The sequence below is a fragment of the Aristolochia californica genome, unplaced genomic scaffold (genome assembly GCF_029961685.1).
Source record: "Aristolochia californica isolate CCGP_79_NKW_82.1479 unplaced genomic scaffold, dmAriCali1.0.hap1 SCAF_15, whole genome shotgun sequence".
Lineage (NCBI taxonomy): Eukaryota > Viridiplantae > Streptophyta > Magnoliopsida > Piperales > Aristolochiaceae > Aristolochia > Aristolochia californica.
In genome coordinates, this window is record NW_027181826.1 from 2,713,663 (window position 1) to 2,732,392 (window position 18,730).

At 37.2% G+C, this 18,730-nt stretch overlaps 4 protein-coding genes across 6 annotated transcripts; 1 reads left to right on the top strand and 3 right to left on the bottom strand.

Moving 5' to 3' along the window:
• The first annotated feature begins 34 nt into the window (after positions 1-34).
• Positions 35-1,619, top strand: LOC137952382 (uncharacterized). Its single transcript, XM_068799537.1, has 3 exons — positions 35-184; positions 963-1,068; positions 1,186-1,619. The coding sequence occupies exons 1-3, from the start codon at positions 72-74 to the stop codon at positions 1,198-1,200; spliced, it is 234 nt and encodes a 77-aa protein (XP_068655638.1). The 5' UTR covers positions 35-71; the 3' UTR covers positions 1,201-1,619.
• Positions 1,620-2,423: 804 nt separating this feature from the next.
• LOC137952219 (protein NPGR1-like) lies at positions 2,424-6,686 on the bottom strand. 3 transcript variants are annotated; one of them, XM_068799299.1, is made up of 6 exons: positions 5,461-6,686; positions 5,021-5,222; positions 4,677-4,935; positions 3,303-4,519; positions 3,071-3,218; positions 2,424-2,844 (listed from the first exon to the last, which is right to left on the bottom strand). In XM_068799299.1, exons 2-6 carry the CDS (start codon positions 5,216-5,218, stop codon positions 2,534-2,536), a joined length of 2,133 nt encoding a protein of 710 aa, XP_068655400.1. In that variant the 5' UTR covers positions 5,219-5,222; positions 5,461-6,686; the 3' UTR covers positions 2,424-2,533. The 3 variants fall into 3 exon arrangements, with proteins under 3 accessions (XP_068655400.1, XP_068655401.1, XP_068655399.1); XM_068799300.1 differs by having other exon boundaries at positions 3,303-4,480; positions 5,021-6,686; XM_068799298.1 differs by having other exon boundaries at positions 5,021-6,686.
• Positions 6,687-6,820: 134 nt separating this feature from the next.
• Positions 6,821-9,522, bottom strand: LOC137951926 (small ribosomal subunit protein eS12-like). The gene is made up of 5 exons (XM_068798921.1): positions 9,451-9,522; positions 9,270-9,318; positions 7,439-7,727; positions 7,209-7,274; positions 6,821-7,133 (listed from the first exon to the last, which is right to left on the bottom strand). The coding sequence occupies exons 2-5, from the start codon at positions 9,275-9,277 to the stop codon at positions 7,074-7,076; spliced, it is 423 nt and encodes a 140-aa protein (XP_068655022.1). The 5' UTR covers positions 9,278-9,318; positions 9,451-9,522; the 3' UTR covers positions 6,821-7,073.
• Positions 9,523-9,761: 239 nt separating this feature from the next.
• On the bottom strand, positions 9,762-15,145 carry LOC137951995 (uncharacterized). The gene is made up of 3 exons (XM_068799033.1): positions 15,015-15,145; positions 14,835-14,883; positions 9,762-10,643 (listed from the first exon to the last, which is right to left on the bottom strand). Exon 3 carries the CDS (start codon positions 10,611-10,613, stop codon positions 10,047-10,049), a length of 567 nt encoding a protein of 188 aa, XP_068655134.1. The 5' UTR covers positions 10,614-10,643; positions 14,835-14,883; positions 15,015-15,145; the 3' UTR covers positions 9,762-10,046.
• Between the last annotated feature and the right edge of the window lie 3,585 nt (positions 15,146-18,730).

An 18,730-nucleotide genomic window follows, 5' to 3' on the forward strand; every position in this document is an offset into this window, starting at 1 on the left:
GCGTACAAAACAGAGCAATCGTAGTCGAGAGGGAGCAGGTCAGGAAAGAGCGGCTGCTCGTGAGGAGCAGAATGGCGTCGTGCTTCGCCTGCTTTAGCGGAGAAGCGAAGAAGCAGAGAAGAGAAGAAGAGCGGTTGGCGTCCGAGGAAGCTCGTGGAAAAGCTGCCGAAGCTGCCCAGAGAAGGTTAACCCCTGCGTCTTAGTTCAGTTACCTTTTCCTGTCAACTGCTGTTACGGTTTGATGAAATACCTAATCCGTCATCTGTATTCCATAATTTTTTCTTTTGTTTTTTGTCTTTTGCCTGTACGAGTTCGTCGTTGATGCAAATTATTTGCTTTGTGCATTAAGATCTGTCTAATTCGAGATAAAAAAAAAGCCGTCTTAAGCTTTAATTGGGCCCTTAATTTTTAGCTATATTGGAGTTGGATGTTTTAAACACGGGAATTTGGTAACGAAGAATCTTTATGTGCTGTGAGATGATCTGTTTCTAGAGTGGAACGAGTGGAATAAGTACACGACTGTCCTCAAACTCCAACAGAGAAAGGTGAGCGCCCCATATGCGAGAAACATTAACGCTCAATCATCTTGTGATTTCAATTCCTTTTCAAACAAAAACAAAAAGGACTCCAATTCCGATGAAAATGTCTCTTTTGGGTGATCCTGCGTAGAAGAACAATTTCTGTTTCTTTTTGGTATCACTGTCTAAGCTCTATACACATAATTAGATTAAGATAGTGTCAGAAGAGAATGTGAAGGGAACCAGATGTTAATGCTGTACGTCCTTCAATTGACAAATTGTCTTAAATCCTGATGCCTGAGCAATGCCCTGTTTCGTGAGATTGTGCACCTAGAACTGCAAGTTTCTTTCTTCTTAGACCTCATATCTTCTTCCAGCCTGCCATCAGTTCAATTTATCATAGGAAAGATGGAATTGCTAGTCTAAATACTGAAACGAATGCAGACAAGAAGAATTTGAGAAGTCTGCTGCTGGTAGAGCTGCTCGCGCCCAGTTAGCAGCTGCTGCAAAGCAATCTAAAGCTCCAAGCCAAGGTGAACCTGTTCTTAAGGTAATTCTTTCATCACATTAATTTATTAATTAAGCTACTCCTCTGAATGGAGAAAACTTGAACGTGGTTATTGGTTTAAGATTATAAATTGTGCTCCTGTTGAATGTTTGGATGCAGTGGCAAATAGGATGAAGCTTCCACCAAGTCGGACCTTTTTGGGTGGTAGGAATTGATAAACTGTTCCGATGTGTACATTCTTTGTCTATACTCGCAATAAACAAATTCTGCTCCTTTATCTCTCAGTTTTAACAGAGTAAATTTGAATGTATTTGGGAAGTTCTGCCCATGTTTTATCACTATTCCTTAATATTCAGATATTGCTGATATAAACATTTGTATAGAGCATTAGACTCTCTCAACGACTTGTTTTCACATATGAGTTGACTCTCTTATCTGATTTCCTTTCTTCAATTTTTACCATGTTCCTGAGAGACTGGATAATTCAAGGTGTGGGATTGTTCAAGATGGAAAATGTTAACAGGAATTCATGCAATTTGTAGCAAATACTTCAATATTTACATGATTGCAATTATATTGAGATGCTACATATCCAAAAACAGGCTGATTAGTATGGATTTCAAGTTGAGGAATTGTATCTGATGTTTCTGCTCAACCATCTTTCCATATATACAATAACTATATCACAAAGCCTTGTGTGAACATTCTTCTGAAAACATTTGGCGGTAAGATAGCCATTGGGTATAAGGTACCAGTCTGCACGAACAGGTGCCAAATTCTGCTCTACATGGTTAGGACAAGATGGAATGAAAGACGTGGTTTATTTTTCACTAAGGGAGATGAACAAATATTTGCATTCAGAGGAAAATCCCATCCTCATTCCTGTTTTCTAGCCAAGCCTTGGGAATCTCTGAAGCAGATGGCAGCATAGGCTCCTCTGAATCATAATCATGGGAATTCAGCAAACTGAAGGTTCTTCTAACATAGGGTTGACTATGGCTGAACCTGATCCTATCTGCTCACTGTCACCGTTGCCTAATAATCATCAGAACAAGTTCTCTGGTCTCAATTATTGAGAGAAACCACTGAGTTAACAGCCACAATAATGTTCCATAGTTCATTTAAAAAACTTGCTTGACCTAGTGTAACAGCAATGCTATGATATGCAGGCTTGTCAGGATATATGTGGCAGTCTTACTGAAATTTTTGATTGATTCAATACTGTAAAAATCTCATTCTTCATCTTCTTGGTGCCAACCAAGAATTGACAGAATACATATCTGTTATTACTTGATTGATCCATGCCATCTATCATCTTATTCTTCATTTGAAGTGTTCATTCCGTCAGAGCAAGTGTTGGGGATTCCGTTTGTTACATAGAAAGCATCCTGTTATCATCAAGAATTCATTTAGTTGATCTGTAAATGTTCTCTGTACAATTTATCTGTCATGGAGTACAGATGCAAGCGGTTTCTGCAAAGTTACATAAAACTGCGGTTATGTTCATTCACACGAATTCATTTACAGGACACGACTGTTCAAGTTCAAATGCTGCCTGGAAACAATCTGCAGCTTGGTGTAATGACCCTTCCATCTTTAGAACAAGCCCCAGGTTCAACCACGCATCGTGGCTCCTCGGATTCAATCGTAATGCATTCATCAGAAAGCTTCTTGCTATTGGAAGTGATTTGCCCCCATATTTCCGCAGCAATGCTGCAGTTGAAACCATGCTTGGAACATAATCAGGTTCGATTGATAAAGAGACTGAGAATGCCATGAGGGCCTCCTTATACAAGGACTGAGCTTGGAGCAACCTTCCTGCAAGTTGTAAAACAAGGCTTGGTTGGAATAAGAAAGATAAAAAATGAACAGAAAAGCTTACAATTATCCTTATTCAAACATGCTTAGATGGTAAGCCTACAATCAGGCTTACAGGAATTAAGAATTTGCACAAGGGAAATTAATGAATCAATTAGGCTTGTAATAGAACTAATTGTCAAACAAACAACCATATTAGTCCAGTTTCTGAAGAAAATCACAACACCTGTCAAATGCCAACTCCGAGGAGAATACAACTCAACCATCTTTGCTTTATCCAGACAAACAGTTGCATCAATGAATGATCCAAGTTTTGTATATATAGTGGCTAAATCCTGCCATGATTTCATTTCTATCTTTCTACAAGCAAATGCCTGTTGCAAAGAATAAGTTAGTGACAACAGCTAGTTCTTCACCAAATGATGGACCTAATAAATTGAGCTACAAATGTTACACACCTCAGAGTCAAAGCAGCCACTCTGGTGACCCTGATGTGCAAGTAGTAAAGACATTAGAATTCTATAAGTCTCTATAGCCTCCTTCGGTTGTTCTTGAGCTGTTTGAAGTAAGCCCTTTAGTCTCAAAAGTTCTAGCTGATCTCTTTTCCCTGATTCGTCCAATGCAGCATCAACGATGGATTCGGCAACATGGAAGCATTGCTCGGCTGACACTGTAAGAGCTAACAACTTCCAACCTTTCACTGAGCTTCCACCCACAGCTTCAGAAAATAACTTTGCATTTTCTAAAGCCATTTTCAAGTTTCTCTGCACCAGATTCTCTAAACCAATATCATATATTGCTTCTGGATTATCCCCGCTGATCTTGCAGGCAAGGTTCAGTGACTTCAAAGACTGCTCTTCTAACCAAAGCCTCTCTGCATCAGAGACGGATAATCTTGCACAATTTCCATACGAAATCCCAAGCAGATGATACGAGTTACCCAAAAAGTGATTTCCCTGTGAAAATTTTGAGGATTCCATGGCCTTATGAGCAAAGTTAATCCCATCATATGCATGCCCTGAACTTTGTGAGCAGAGTTTCTCTCCCAGTAGCAGTGATGGGAAATGGGGTTCAGATTCTTCTTCAGAACGAGCCAAACCTTTCTTTAAAAGGTTTATGGCTGTCTCATTTTGACCCATTGCACTATAGCAAAGAGCAAGAAGATACCATCTTTCCATTTGATTATAAACCCCAGGAAGTATCTGTTCGACATGATTAGCCAGAATTTCGAACTGCCCTGAAGTCGACAATGCGAAGGTCAAATGTTCCATGATTTCCTGGTCCCATGGTATTTGATGAAAAGCCACCTTATGCATAAGTATAAACAATAACAAGATAGCTTCCTCTAGATTACTCTTGGGGGTTGATGAGCTCCACAGTTGAAACTGAGATGGAAGGCTTGCTTCAACACCACCATAAAGTAGAAGAGCAGATAACTCCTTTTGAAAAGTTGCTAATCTCAGTGTATCTAAATTCCAAGGCTTGACAAGGGCTCTCCGATATGTACCAATAGCTTCTTCCAAACAGCCAGCTTGTTTCCACAGCCTCGGAAGCAACTCCAGTGCTTTGAGAAACATTTCTTGCATTTTGCAGTCATAATTTATGCCTTCAAGCATTCCATTTGGAAGAGCAGATTCTACAGTGTCAAGAATAATTTCATATTCCTTTGCAGCCTCTGAGAAGTAAAAAATACCAGGAGTGGAGATGATTCTTTGATTCAAATTAGTAAGCAGAATATAATCTTCGGTTGATGCAATATATAACAATTTAGTTATGAAACAGTTTAACTGCTCATAGGGCGAAGACTCAAATCAGCAAAAGAAATCATATACCTCTAGATCGCCCAAGCTCTTCCAGTGATTTAGCTTTGAGTAAGATAGCTTCCAAAAGCAAATTCACAGAATGCATAGACATGGTGGAGAAGACTGATTTGTCACCTTTAGAGCGCCCTTTTCTCTGATGCATCCTTTCTGCAATTGCCTTACTCATCTTTGGTGTCAAATTCCGTATATCAATTCCATGAAACACTTGAAGTGCTGCATCAAAATTTCCACTTTGATACTCTAAGCGACCCAAGAGAGCCCGAGCTTCCTAGAGAGGACAACATGGGTATCTAAAACTGGGTTGAAGAATTAAATTAAAGTAGGGAGAGAGATTTTTAAACAGGAAAGCAGACCTCGTAGTTAAGAGACAGAGCTCCTTGTAGAGTAGATTCAACATCCTCAACCTGGTTATCCTCGAATCTTGAATCCCAATCTCCGGTCCTTGAAGACAAACCGCTAGCAGAAAAGTCTCTGGTAGCCAGAGACTCTGGTGATTGTGGGACTTCCTCAAATTTGAATTGTTCGCCCGAGCAAGCACACAACAAGGCCATCCTTCTGAAGGAAACAGAATAGAGATGAAAAACGGTGAAACTTGACAGACGAGCTTTTGATTTCAAATTGCAGATCGTGGAAACTCGCTTAGAACGAGTTCTCCAACAACAAATGAGACAAAATACATCTGCTAAACTCAACTTTCTCCTCAACACTCACAAATCCAGCTCAAACCAGACGAAAGCATCGTATAGTTCCATCACGCTCACCGTCGCACCGAATAAGACAAAAACTGCATTACCTTACACCTCTGTAGTCGAGCAGAGCATCTGAAACGAATCCGCAGACGCACAGCACCAGGAAGTAATGAAATCCACAGAAAAAAGAAATGGCAACTTTAATGAAATCCCAGATGATACATATCCGCAACTCAAGAGTCGACGAGTATGAACACCCGGAAGAAGATACGCAGCAATGAGTGAAGTGACAACCTCCCAGACAGGAAAATTCATGTTAAGAGACGCAAAGTCGCAAAGGTGACCCGAAAACAAAGTAGACAAAGATGGGATCTTTTTGAGATGGGAGAAAGAAGATTACGGAGACACAAGGGCCGAGTACAGAGGAAAATGACAACATATGACAGAGAGACGACAACCCAACATCACGGCCGAAAAGGGGCGAGACAAACAAGAACACAGTCGAACTTCACCCATGCAATCAGGAAAGATGATGCAGTTTCCTTGAAATGTTCGCCCCTCTCTTTTCTACTCCATCGTACTTAAAAAAATTTCGAATTTACAGTCTAATAAGGGAAGTGACTGCGATTTGTAGCCTGCAGGTGGTTGCTCCCCAGTTCCAGATCTGCACTGAGATCCTGCTCCTCCTCTTCCCTCCGACTATTTAATTTTTTTCCCCACTTATATCTACACTATCTTTTTCCAGAATCCAGAGTCAAATAAATAATCCTATCCTTGTTTGGATATTCAGAATTAAAAATCAAAGCAGGTTGCAGAGGGAAGAAAAGTTTGGAACACAGATTCCAGAGTTTGAAGTTTGAAATAAAAAGCAGGAGGGTGTGGCTAAATGTTCTGCAGCACCTTCTCTTTTCCAAGAACATCACATTGCCCGTTGCAACTGTGATCCCCGATCACCAACTTACTCTAGCCTGTTCATTTTGACAATCCTCAAACATATCAACAGTAGACTCCATGTTTTTTTCTCAGAAAAAGAAAAAGCAGAAAATATTCCTTCCCCTTGTGCTCCTTTTTACAGCATCAGTGTCTTTCTCCTCTGCAATTCTTGCAGAGTGTATTATATAACAACGTAGAGAGATAATGTTTATATATAAAATGTGGGGTGGGGCAGAGTGCTCGAGGACTGTGACATGGGCAACGGGAGATTCAAGGAAGGACCAAACCATCTCCTTCCATGTTTTATATTATAATTGAAATAATTGAAATGGGACTTACCCTCTACCTGTTCTTGGGATGCCATTGAGAGAGTAAATAAGGAGATTAACTCGCTCAAAGCAAGAATGAGTTTCATCTTGATTCATAAGGCAAGCAGGACAGCATCTCACACAATTCCCAGATATGAAAACCGTTCTATTTGAATCCCATGGAAAAAAATAAAAATTTGACCATTATTATTCTCAAAACTAGTTAATAAAAAAAATTTGATCATTATCTCAATTTCATTAATCTGTTCTAAGGGTTCCGAAAACACAACCTCTATTAGATTTCACACGTCAACTCATTCACCATGACTATCAACACAATAAACTAGCATTTTGAAGATTCCATGAGCAGCTACCTTAAATTTCATAGTTCATTTTAAATCTCTTCGTAAATGTCTGACGAGAACAACCTTAAATTTCATAGAACTAATAAAAAAATAGCTACATCATACTCTGATCTAATGGGATTTCACATAATCCTGCACAATGTGCAGGCCCTCTGATTCCTCACCGTAGTCCTGCAAGATCAAGGAGAGGACACAACAATTAATAAGCTGGAGATAATATGGAAAGGAATAGCTTTTTTTTCTCACCTTGACGACCACGCAAGAACACCCAACTACTTTCCTTGCCTTTCCTTCAGAATCAGTTTTGCAGAGCTGCGAGAAAGGATAATACAAATCAGATATCATATGTTATCTCATCTATACATAGAAATGAGGAAGATAACATGAAGAGGCCTCCTTTTTACATATCCTATGAAAGGAAGAAAACGTATAAAGATAATAAAAACAGAACAACATTAGCTTAAAATATTACTTACCCCAGCCCACTCGCCAAGTGTTTTTGCACTTGGCACTGTGATCAAACTGACATTGTGGTCAGCGCAAAGAGCCCTGACCAGCTTGACATAATCTGGTTGGTTGCAATCTTCAGCTAGTACACACAGCTGAGCTGCATGCTTCTCAATCACCTTGGCACCTTCATGGAGCCCACGAGCAAGCCCATCATGGGCAAGAGATTTTGTCAGGACAACCTGCAATGCAGTCGTCATGTCCATTGGCTCCCCAAGAGTTGGGCCAGATGTTTCGGGTGCAACAACAACCTCTTCCCTGTAAAACGAAAATAAGAATTCAAGAACAAAATCATCTAAAACTGCTCAAATTATAAGAAGTGGTAAAACCAATGATATTTTATTTCACCCAGGAAATATCAGCTCAGCCAAGTCAAAACAACAAAAAATTTCATTTCAGATGATCCAACCAAAGATAGTATTCATCATTTTTTTGCATTCTAACGCAAAATTTGACAAAGAATTCATGTAGAAGAAGTTACCAGCTTTTTTGTGTTATAAGGTCATGACAAACATGATAATTACAGTGACAGATCAAAGTACTTCGAACCTTTGAGATAAATGAATAGGAGGATCGGATAACATTCATATAGAATCGTTACAGTTAGATACAAGAAATGTTCAAACTTTTATAGGCAGTAGACAGAACAAGAAGATTAAAATTCCCAGCTTTTCAGCACTTCCAAGGCAAAAGAAACAAGAATATTACCACTTCTCTTCAAAGTTCACACCAAGAGTTCCTCACTTCCATGCACCACTTTTGCTGGGAAGCACTTTTCATTTTTTTTTTTCTTTTGATTATAGCCTTAGTCCATATGCATGTTAGAAGTATATAAACACAGTGTGTTAGAGGATCAAACGATCCCAGCTTCTGGCATTCAATAATGCTAAAGCAATTGCAAGCAATTAGATGCTCTCAGCCCCATAAAGTGATACCTTTCTCAGTGGTTTCATCAGATTAGTAATGGCCTTACTAAACCAGGTAATCTTAGAAATGTGTTATCATCAGATCCAATTACTCTTTCGTGTATCCAAGAAATCTAGGTTGTCTAAGATCTAAGATCTTGGATTGTAAAAACTGAAAAGCATGACCAACATCTACAACTAGGGAGATCAATTGCAGCAAATTCAGAGGACACTTTATGTCTCCGACAACAAAGATAGCAAAACTGCTCCAGAAGATTTCGACTAGAAATATCCTCAACTTTCTACTCCAAAGGAGTTTGTAACACTATATCCACCAGGTGTTGGCAACTTCCTCATAACGCAACGTACTAATAATATTTCTGTACATAATTTACATTAACAGCAAGTTCAAAAAACAAAAAAAAAAGGCAAACCACAATTTTCGAACACCCATAATTCTCATGCTTAAAAAAATCAATTTAACAAAGGGTGCAGGTTAAATTCAAAAAATACTTAAAAATAACAGAGACTTCCAACAGCTAATAAGTCTCAAAAAGTAGTATCCATGTAAAGGACCCAAGACAAGTACAACAATATTATTAGTTTTCTACAAGTAAATAAATATTATTTTCAGGAAAGAAAACATAGTAAACGTTCACTGAAACTCCTCCGAATGGAAACACATTTTGCTACAAATGCAGAAGAATTCTCAAAAACAAAAATGAGAAAACTACCAGAACACAAGCAGGGGCACTTCATAGCGATCAGAAAGCAGCAAAAATCAAATATCTAGACTCAAAAACGACTCTAACAAGAAGACTAACTCACAAAAAAAAAAAAAAAAGTCAGGTCGCTGCTACTACGAAAAGAATAAACTGGAAATAAAAAAACATACCCAGACATGTTGGCGTCGTACTAAATTACTCAAGACCTTTCCTCAGGTGCTGGAAACAAACATAAAGTCACAATCAGAACAAGAAAGTAATACAAAGCCGGTTACGAATTAGATAAGAGAATGGAGGACATAATTGAGATTTCTAGTCGAAGTAACTCGAAGTCGCAGGGAAAATAGATACCTAGATGAGATGCCGGTGAGAACCCTAGCTCGGAGCTTTGGAATGAGCAGAAAAAACCCTAAAATGGAGCTGTAGTGCATGAAAATTACAATGTTACCCCCGTCATGTGTTCTCTAACTCTGGATGGTTCGAGGTGGTCCAATATGGGCGAATACGATACGTGATGCATTTTAGAATACGCAAAATTATGGTTTATTATAAGTGAAAGGAAATTAAAAGGATATTATCCACCCAAAAGGTAAAACGAATAAAAGTGAATTCACAGGTTGATACTGCATGAACCACGAAATTCGTTGATGTTTACCTTCTAATTTGCAGGAATGACATTGACAGTCAATGCTGTTTCCAGTTTAAAACTTGCATACAACAAGAGCTGTCCGGTTACAAGAGAAAGTAGAAGAAAACAAATCAATCTTGGAGCTATCTTTAATAAAAAAAAAAAAAAAAGATAAAGAGCTTCTTGGCTGAGCCGTGTTCTTTTTTCTGTCTGAAACGGTGAAATGGAAATAGTTTCAGTTCTTCCGGTTTTAGAGGCAGCCAGAAAATTCATTATAGAGAACTGGGTACACAAAATGGTAACTTGCAGACAAAGCTGCTCAGGTTTCAGAGGCTATTTCACTAACAGAATATGCCTCCTGCTGTCGGGCTGCACGAACACAGTCAGAGTAACTTTTCACTACACTGGTGCACTTTAGTGGGTCTTTAACATGCTCTTTGTAACACTCCAGGCAAGCATCTTTCTCAACTAAGCAAGGTATCGGTTTTTGGTATGACATCTTAAACTCCTTCTCATGTAACTCCTTTGCTCGCTGTGTTACCTCTTGAACCATGTCATTCTCCTTTTTCTCCAATTTCTCTAGCACATTTTCACTCTCTCGAAGAACTGAACGAATGGCATCAAGCTCTGTAGTAGATACTACTGGAGGAGGTGGCACTGGCAAAAACAAAGGGGACTGATTTGGCCACCCTGCACTGGGGATGAAACCTTTTTGTGTATCTGATCTGCTGGGTGTCTGCTTCTGAGGCACCTTGCCCTGGGGCAGTTGAGACCCATCCGTGACCTTTGGTTTGGATTTCTTTGTTCTCTTCCTCACCTTGTCCTGATCGCCGGTAAGCTTATCGACCAGTTTGGAGCTTATCTGGATTCTATATGAATCATCCATGGTGTATAGCCAAGAAAAGGCACTTCCTACCTGATAATATAAGAAAGCAGTCTCATGAGTAAAAATCGCCTGGCATTGAACTGATAGGTAAAAGAAAAAAAATATCAATGAAGAGAACTCAATGGAAAGACATTGCAAGTTTTTAAACTGTAATGCACCACCATCTTTAATCTTTACTAGAATTCCACCCCCACAACCGACCAAAGAATGCTTTTCTTCATTAATGCATAAACAGGGAACTACAAAGTTCTGATATGAAATGAAGGTATCCTTCCTTCCACAGAAGGCCAATATAAAATAAATTAAGAGGGCTTTCAGCAATCATATTCACCCTCAAAGACTTAATGTCTATAGTTGATTATTTATTCTTTATTTTTTCGTTTTCTAACACAGGGATGGTTGTTGCTCCTGTTGGATCTCTTTAAGTGCTGTAGTTTTTCTAGATATATTTAGTGGGTTTGAACTCGTCAATTAAATGCACAAGTTTCTAAAAGACATCTTGGCTAAACCAATAATGTGACATACATGTTTCCAGGCATTTATACTCAAGAAATTGCAGCTCAAGAAATTAAACCTGGGACCAATAAGACAATTACTGATCCTATTCAACAAGGCACAGAGCACACCAAATGAAAGTAGCTGAAATCAAAAGCAAAAGTGCGAGTACCAAATGCAGGATATCAAATAGGAAATCATCAAACCTTCAATTCTTAATTTTCACAAGATCGTCTCAAGTCTCCCTGGAGGTAAATAGGCAGAAGCAAAGGGTACATGCAAAAAATCAACATCACAAAAAGTCCAAACTAGTGATGCAAAAATACTTCCTCCTACATAAAGTTAATATGAACATCCTCTCAGGAGCAAGAAAAAAATAAACAAGTGCCTTCAAGAGGAACCTAAGTATTTCCTTCGAACTCAGTCATCAATAAAAGATCAATAAGAAAGATACAAGAGATTAAATTGCTACCATAATTCTGATTCTAGCCTTAATAAGAATCCCAAACAAAAAATAAACATAAACCACTGACATTCCTCCAAAGCAAACCAGAAAATAAAATAAGCAGATTCAATCCTTATTGTTATTGTGAAAAAATTAGGTATGGTCAAGAATCAAGATTAACGAAGTACCAGATTATGGATCTTGAGGGAACGAGAATAACAGCAATAAACAAGGGGTTTTCCACAGAGAGAGGATGGGAAAGGAAGGAGAAAAAGGAAAGGTGCTCTACAGCTCACTTCAGCCCTATGCAAAAGAGGCTCAGTAACTCCGCACAAACGGATGTCTACAGTTTTGTGCAGTTGACCTGGTGTCTGAAGTGGCAAGCTCTTTCTACCACATCATTTGCCATGTCACGGGATCTGATCTGCAGTTTGTCTTGTACAGTGCTATTGGGTTTCAGGTATGTTGAAACAAGCATAATACTACAACAAATTGATAACCATATCTCTGCCAAATTGATTACTAAAATTTTCAGCTAGTATTGTAATCCCATTTTACGTAATGATTTGCTTTGGGACAATTATTTTCTGGAGGCCTATCAGTCATTAAACATTGGGAATATTATACAAGACCAACCATATCACTCTAGTATTTTTAAATTGTACGACATAGATTTTTATATGATTATGAGTTAAATTAGTAATTATTTTATTCATGCAACTAATTAAGGATTGGTAATTAATTATGAAAATAATATAATAATTCGGAAATATCAACTAATATCACTAATTAATTAAATAATTAGAAAATACAATATTTTATTTTATATAATAATCAACTAATATATAATAAATTTATTTACTCAAAATAAATAATATGTACTCATAAATTAATTATCAAATATTAAAGTTACTAATTTAAAAAAGTTTATACTATTTAAGTAACAAATAAAAAATGATATATAATTATAATAATAAGTTAAAATTTATCCACAGATATTCTTAAAATTAATGATAAAATTATTTTATTCATGAAATATATATAATAAAACCACAAGCAAAAAGACTTGCTGCCATGGGAGGGCCTCCCTTGCCCGTTGGTCGGAGGAGTAGAGGAGGGGGGCTGGGCAAGGGAGGAGGAGGATCGAAGGCGAAGATCAGATGGAAAGTGGATTACACTTGTGAGAAGTGGAATTTCAGATCCAATCATCTTGTGAAAGAACGGGATAACCAACTTAGGTTTCCCTAAGTAAAGTGAATTCTACTCTACCTTTATGTGTGTTTAGTTTCAAGGAGGAAGCATGGAAGAGAGAGCGAAGAAGAAAAAACATGAAAGGGAGAGGAGAAAAGAGAGAACCAAGAGAACATGTAGATTGATATGTGAGGAACAATATGAGAGAGATGTTTTACTCTCTTACATCATGTCTTTTTATAAAGAAATACAACTTGAATCCTACTAAAAATAAACTACAATCAAAGAACGATAACCACAAAAAATAATAGAGGTTCAACAGTTCTATCTTCGTATAACATATTTCCTCTCTTATTTCACGTCACTACGTATTCTATGAATGGTTCCCGTACAATTAGCTAATATTCTCTTAGTTTCATACTTTCGTTTTAGCCATTTTAGAAGTTGTCGGAGGTGATGTTATTCTGATTTTTAACAAGGAGCTGTCTGATTATCAATTACTTATTCTCCATATTTAAAATCATTATTGAAGTGGTTTCAGCTAGTTGTAATCCTATTTTATGTAATCCTCTGCAATAATGCTTAATGCGATGTTGGGTTTCAGCTAGTGTTGTAATCCTACCTTTGTGATCCATAGAGCAACCTGTCCACAGTGTTGAGTGAACAGATTTTTTAAAAGAATGACATCACCAGAGGTAATTGTCTCTTGTTGAATATAGTTATCAATTGGTTGCAGTATTACCGCTGTTTCAAACATATCTAAAGCACAATGGATCAAATCCCATGACATGGCAAGTGCTGTGGCAGAAAGAGCTTGCCAGTCAAAACTACAGATGTCCGTATATGTAGAGTTACCAAGCCTTTTCACGAAGGGCTGAAGTGAGCATCAGTGCACTTTCCCTTTACTCCTTCCTTTGCCACCCCCACTCTGTAGACAACCCCTTGTTTATTGCTGTTGTTGCCCGTTTCCTCAAGATCTATAATCAGATACTTCATTAATCTTGATCCTTGACCATACCTAATTTTTTTCATAATCACAATAAGGACTAAATCTGCTTATTTTGTTTGCTGGTTTGCTCTGAAGGAATGTCAGTGATATATGTTTGATTCTTGATTGTGATTCTTATTAAGACTAGCATCAAAATTATGATAGCAATTTTATGTGTCTCTTGTATCTTCCTTACTGATCTTTTCTAGGTGACTGACTGAGTTCAAAGAAGATACTTAGGTTCCTCTTGAAGGCACTCGTTTATCTTTTCTTACTCCTGAGAGGATGTTCCAATTAAGTATATGTAGGAGGAAGTAATTTTGCGTTCCTAGTCAGGAATTTTTAGGATATTGATTTTTTGTATGCACCCATTGCTTCTGCATATTTAACTCAAGGGAGACTAGAGACAATCTTATGAAAATTAAGAATTGAATGTTTGATGATTTTCCTATTTGAAATGTGCGTTTGGTACTTGCGATTTTGCATTTGATTTCGGCCACTTCCATTTGGTACTCAACCAGATCCAATAACTCTTCCGAGTATTCAAGAAGTCTAGGTTTGTCTAAGATCTCAGCTATTGGATTGGAGAAACAGAAAAGTATGACCAACATCTACAAGTAGAGAGACTAATTGCAATCAATTCACAGGACACTTTGCCTCCAACAACAAAGATAGCAAGAATGCTACAGAAGATTTTGACTTGAAATATCCTCAATTTTCTATTCCATAGGAGTTTGTAACACAACGCGCTAGTAATATTTTTATACATAATTTACACCAAGTAACAGCAAGTTCAGAAAACAAAACAAAAAAAGAGGTGCAGCAGAATTTTTGAACACCAATTATTCCCAAGCTTAAAAAATCAATTTAACAATAACGAAACGAATAATGGCCAGCAGGGTGCAGATTAAATCCAAAAAATTAACAGAATCCGAAAATAACAAAAGTGAGAAACTACCATAACACGAGCAGGGGCACTTCATAGCGATCAGAAAGCAAATATCTAGACTCAAACACGACTCTAACCAGAAGACTAACTCAAAACAATAAAGTCAGGTCGCTGCTATAACGAAAACAATAAACTGGGAATAAAAACACATACCCAGACATGTTGGCGTCGTACTAAATTATTCAAGACCTTTCCTCAGGTGCTGGAAACAAACATAAGTCACAATCAGCACAGGAAAGTAATACAAAGCCGGTTGTGAACTAGATCAGAGAATGAGCAACATTATTGAGATTTCTAGTCGAAGTAACACGGAATCGCAGGGAAAATAAATACCTGGATGAGATGCCGGCGAGAGCCCTGGCCTCGGAGCTTTGGAAAGGTTGAAGAGGAGAAAAAACCCTCAAATGGTGCGGATGTAGGTTGAAATTACTGTATTACACGCGTTATTTCTTCTCTAACCATGGTGACCTGGTCGGTTCGACGTGGTCCAATATGGGCTAATACGAATCAACATTATTGCTTGTATTGCTTGTATTTTTTATTAAAGATTATGAATAGGCACAAAGTATTGCTTGTATTTTTTACTAAAGCATATGAATCAACATTATTCAAACCTTATGAAGCAAGACCTCCCCTTATCTGAATTAATTGAGAAAGCCCTTGTGGTTGAGGATTTCCAGTTGATAGGTCGTTTGTGGGTCTAAGCTAGAGAGTCTAGTTGGTTGTTGATAGACTTGTGTGGTTTAGGTTAGGAGTGTTTAATCGGCTACCAAAAAGCCTTACAAGGGTCTAGGTCTTTGAGTTTAGTTGGTCGTTGAAATTTTTGAAATCTTATTGGAGAGTCTAGGTTGGAGAGCCTAGTTAGATCATAAAAAAAATCTATTTGCCAGTCTAGGGAAGATTCTCTGGTTTTATTGCAGAGAAAAATCTCAACTGTGGGTGTAGTCTGGTGAGCCTAGTGTGCTCTAAATCGGTGTAAGCATGTAATTTATAAATTAGTTGTTGTGACCAATTGAGTAACGTAAGTCCTTGCACAGGCAACATTGTATTTTGGCCCTTAAGGCTTGATGATGTAGATGTCATTAGGCTAATTGAATATAGTAAATTAACTTTGAGGTATAAACACTTTTAGCGACCTTAGTTTGAGTTTTGAACCACTATAAATTTGTTTGTTAATTATATAATGTATACTTTGCATGAACAAAATTAGAATTCACAAAAAGTGATAGCACACATAGCCCAAGTGAAAAAGAATAAAACATTAGCAGCAAAGTTGATAAACCTATTCCATCCATTCCCCCTCTAAGTTTGTTCCTCAAAGGACCTAACTAGTCGTACCAAAGCAAGTCTATTATAATTGTTTGGCATTCAAGTTGAGTACCAAAGATCCTTTGTGAGGACTATGCCAACTCAAGAGAAGATGACCTTATTTATCCAAACTCAAATCATGGAAACATAAGAATGCAATAGTCACTGGGTCACATGTTTTTATAAATGAAAAGTTAACCATTGAAGACAAAAATTATCTTCAAGTTGACTCAAGGGCTACACACTTGTTGTCTTGTGCCATGAAAGATGAATATTTACTTCTCATGATATGTTCACAAAAGTCAAAAAAATTTGGGACAAATTGAACAACATATTTTGACTCGAAAAGGTGATGAAAGTGATGTCACATATGAAGAGATAGGAGTGAAGCCCCTCAAGTATCCTCTTCATCAAAGGATGACGAAAGTGGTTTTATGTGCTCTTCTATCAACTGGGGATACAAATTTAAAATCCATTCTAGTTGGACAAAGAAGAAGGTTTGAATCACTAAGAAGAAATCTACCCACCCTAGTAAAAAGATATTTGTAGCTCAAAAAAATGTGGCTCCTCTCTATGGAAAATCCTTGAGCCCCTTCAATATTTTTAAATCAAAAGGCAAGGTAAAGAAAAATAGGAAAAAGAATTTGAAAAGTCCTTCATTTGGCCAATCAAGAGAAATAGCAAAAATTTGGCACATGCCTTAAAAGAGATTCACTCTAAGGAAGCACATCCTCCATGAAAAATCAATGTTTTAGATTCAAGGACTAAGGAAAAGAAATTTTGAGGGATGTCAAAAGGAGCTACGGCAGATACCACAAAGGAGTCCTTCCATAGTGATGTTGTGGATGGCATAACCCCTGTGCCTTTAAATGTTCAACATGGATATCTGAGATTAAGGGAGTGAAACAAGTTTAAGTACCCAAGGGTAGCCTTAACTTGACGTCTATGTAAAGAATATGTAACCCAAACCAATTTAGGTACCCAAAGTCACTTAATCTCAATGTTAGGAAAGTGTCTCCAACCCCAAGCTATGAAAGATTAATTTGGCATATTATTTGACTAGCTTGAGGTGTATGACTTGAGAAAATTGTGACATTACTTTCATTTCATTAAGCAAGTCATTTTGGAGATATTGATTAGTCCTATGTGATTCTAGAGCCCATTAAGTAAATTATTTTTTACATAGACTAGATTTGAGTAATCTTTGCTTAATGATATGTCAAAGAAAGAATGTATTTATTTCCAACTAAATCAGTGGTTGACATGAACATGGAGACAACATGGGTTGTTCGTTGTTGGGTCATGTGTTCAGAATTTGAATATGAATAGCCTTGATTCATGAATGTTCTTGGGGTCAAGTGGTTGACTATTGTCAATATGGATATTCTAAATTTTTGTATAAAATTGTATATCCATCTAAATAATTACATTGAATGTATATGAAATTCCTAACTGCCTAAACAGAACAACTAGCTTCTAAAGGAAAAAACGTACTCATTGAGGCATAGTTTGAAAATTAAATTAGATGAGTAGCTTTCCTTGATTATCAGTTGATACATTCTCCTTGAACTCAAAACTCCCTAAAAAGGAAAGACAATTGGAGGAATAAGAACTTGGTTTTAGAAATTAACAAATCCCCCTCAATCAATACTAGTTATTCTAACTTTTGAAGATGAATTGTTCAGTGTTTAGAAAGTTAGATCCTCTCTTTCATTTCATGATTGATTCTTCTTCTATTTTAGTTTGTTTTCATTGTGGTATAAGCAATATTGAAACCAGTGGGCTAATTGATTTTTATAATGAAGAATCGTGGATTGACGTGTGGAGACCCAACATACATTCGGTTTTCTATGAGACTTGATTTGTCCATTGTGAGTAGTAACTTTTTTTTTTATCATATATGAATACATTTGAAAAAAATTTGCTTCTATATTTGTTTGTGTTTTATGACCATTTTGACGATTTCGAAGGGGGAGAAATAATTAGCATGATTTAAAAAACACAATAACAATAAAGTCACAAACTAAGGGGGAGTAAAAACTTCATTAAGACAACAAGAAATGAGGAGCAAATTTTTAAACTAAGGGTTGAGTGATGAAAAATCACACCTAGAGAGTATGACATGACATTTGCATTGAATTTTTGAATCATATGTTTGTTATCATAAAAAAGGGGGTGAATGATGAAGAAGAAGCTCAAATATTCCTCTAAGTAACTATATTTTGATGATAATAAACATAGAAATTGGCTATTAAGTGTGAACATATTGATTCTAAGCTGAAAATGTAAAAAGGAGTCGACTTCATATCATAGGAGTCGAGCACACATGCAAGAAGAAACCTACAAAATAAAAAACTTCAAATAAATGTCAGCTCAAGAATCAAAATGACTCAAGTATACAGTTGCGAAGTCAAGTACACAATTGCAGAGTCAAGCACAGATTGAGAAGCAAGTATCCAAGATATTGTAATTTTTTATTTATTTAAGGAGTCAACCCCAATAGGAAAGATCAATGTATAAGAGTCAGACTATCCAGTGATGTGACTCAAGTCAAAGATAAAGAACAAGGAGGATTCAACCACTATAAAAAGGAGTTGGCCACTGTAAGAAGCAAAAGTGATAGGATTCGAGTCAGACAAAGGATGAGACTTCCAAAAGAACTATTAGAACATAAATGATTCAACCCCAAGCAAAGGATTCGACCCCAACTGGAAATATGGAAACCCAAGACTTCCTAGAGG

Coding starts and splice junctions, on each gene's coding strand:
- LOC137952382 (XM_068799537.1), top strand. CDS start 72: ATGGCGTCGTGCTTCGCCTGCTTTAGCGGAGAAGCGAAGAAGCAGAGA. Junction 185..962: donor GCCGAAGCTGCCCAGAGAAG/GTTAACCCCTGC, acceptor AAACGAATGCAG/ACAAGAAGAATTTGAGAAGT.
- LOC137952219 (XM_068799299.1), bottom strand. CDS start 5,218: ATGGCCTTGTTGTGTGCTTGCTCGGGCGAACAATTCAAATTTGAGGAA. Junction 4,520..4,676: donor AGAGCTTGGGCGATCTAGAG/GTATATGATTTC, acceptor TTTACTTCTCAG/AGGCTGCAAAGGAATATGAA. Junction 3,219..3,302: donor GTGGCTGCTTTGACTCTGAG/GTGTGTAACATT, acceptor TCTTTGCAACAG/GCATTTGCTTGTAGAAAGAT.
- LOC137951926 (XM_068798921.1), bottom strand. Junction 7,275..7,438: donor CACTTGGCGAGTGGGCTGGG/GTAAGTAATATT, acceptor CCTTTCTCGCAG/CTCTGCAAAACTGATTCTGA. Junction 7,134..7,208: donor GTTCTTGCGTGGTCGTCAAG/GTGAGAAAAAAA, acceptor TTGATCTTGCAG/GACTACGGTGAGGAATCAGA.
- LOC137951995 (XM_068799033.1), bottom strand. CDS start 10,613: ATGGATGATTCATATAGAATCCAGATAAGCTCCAAACTGGTCGATAAG.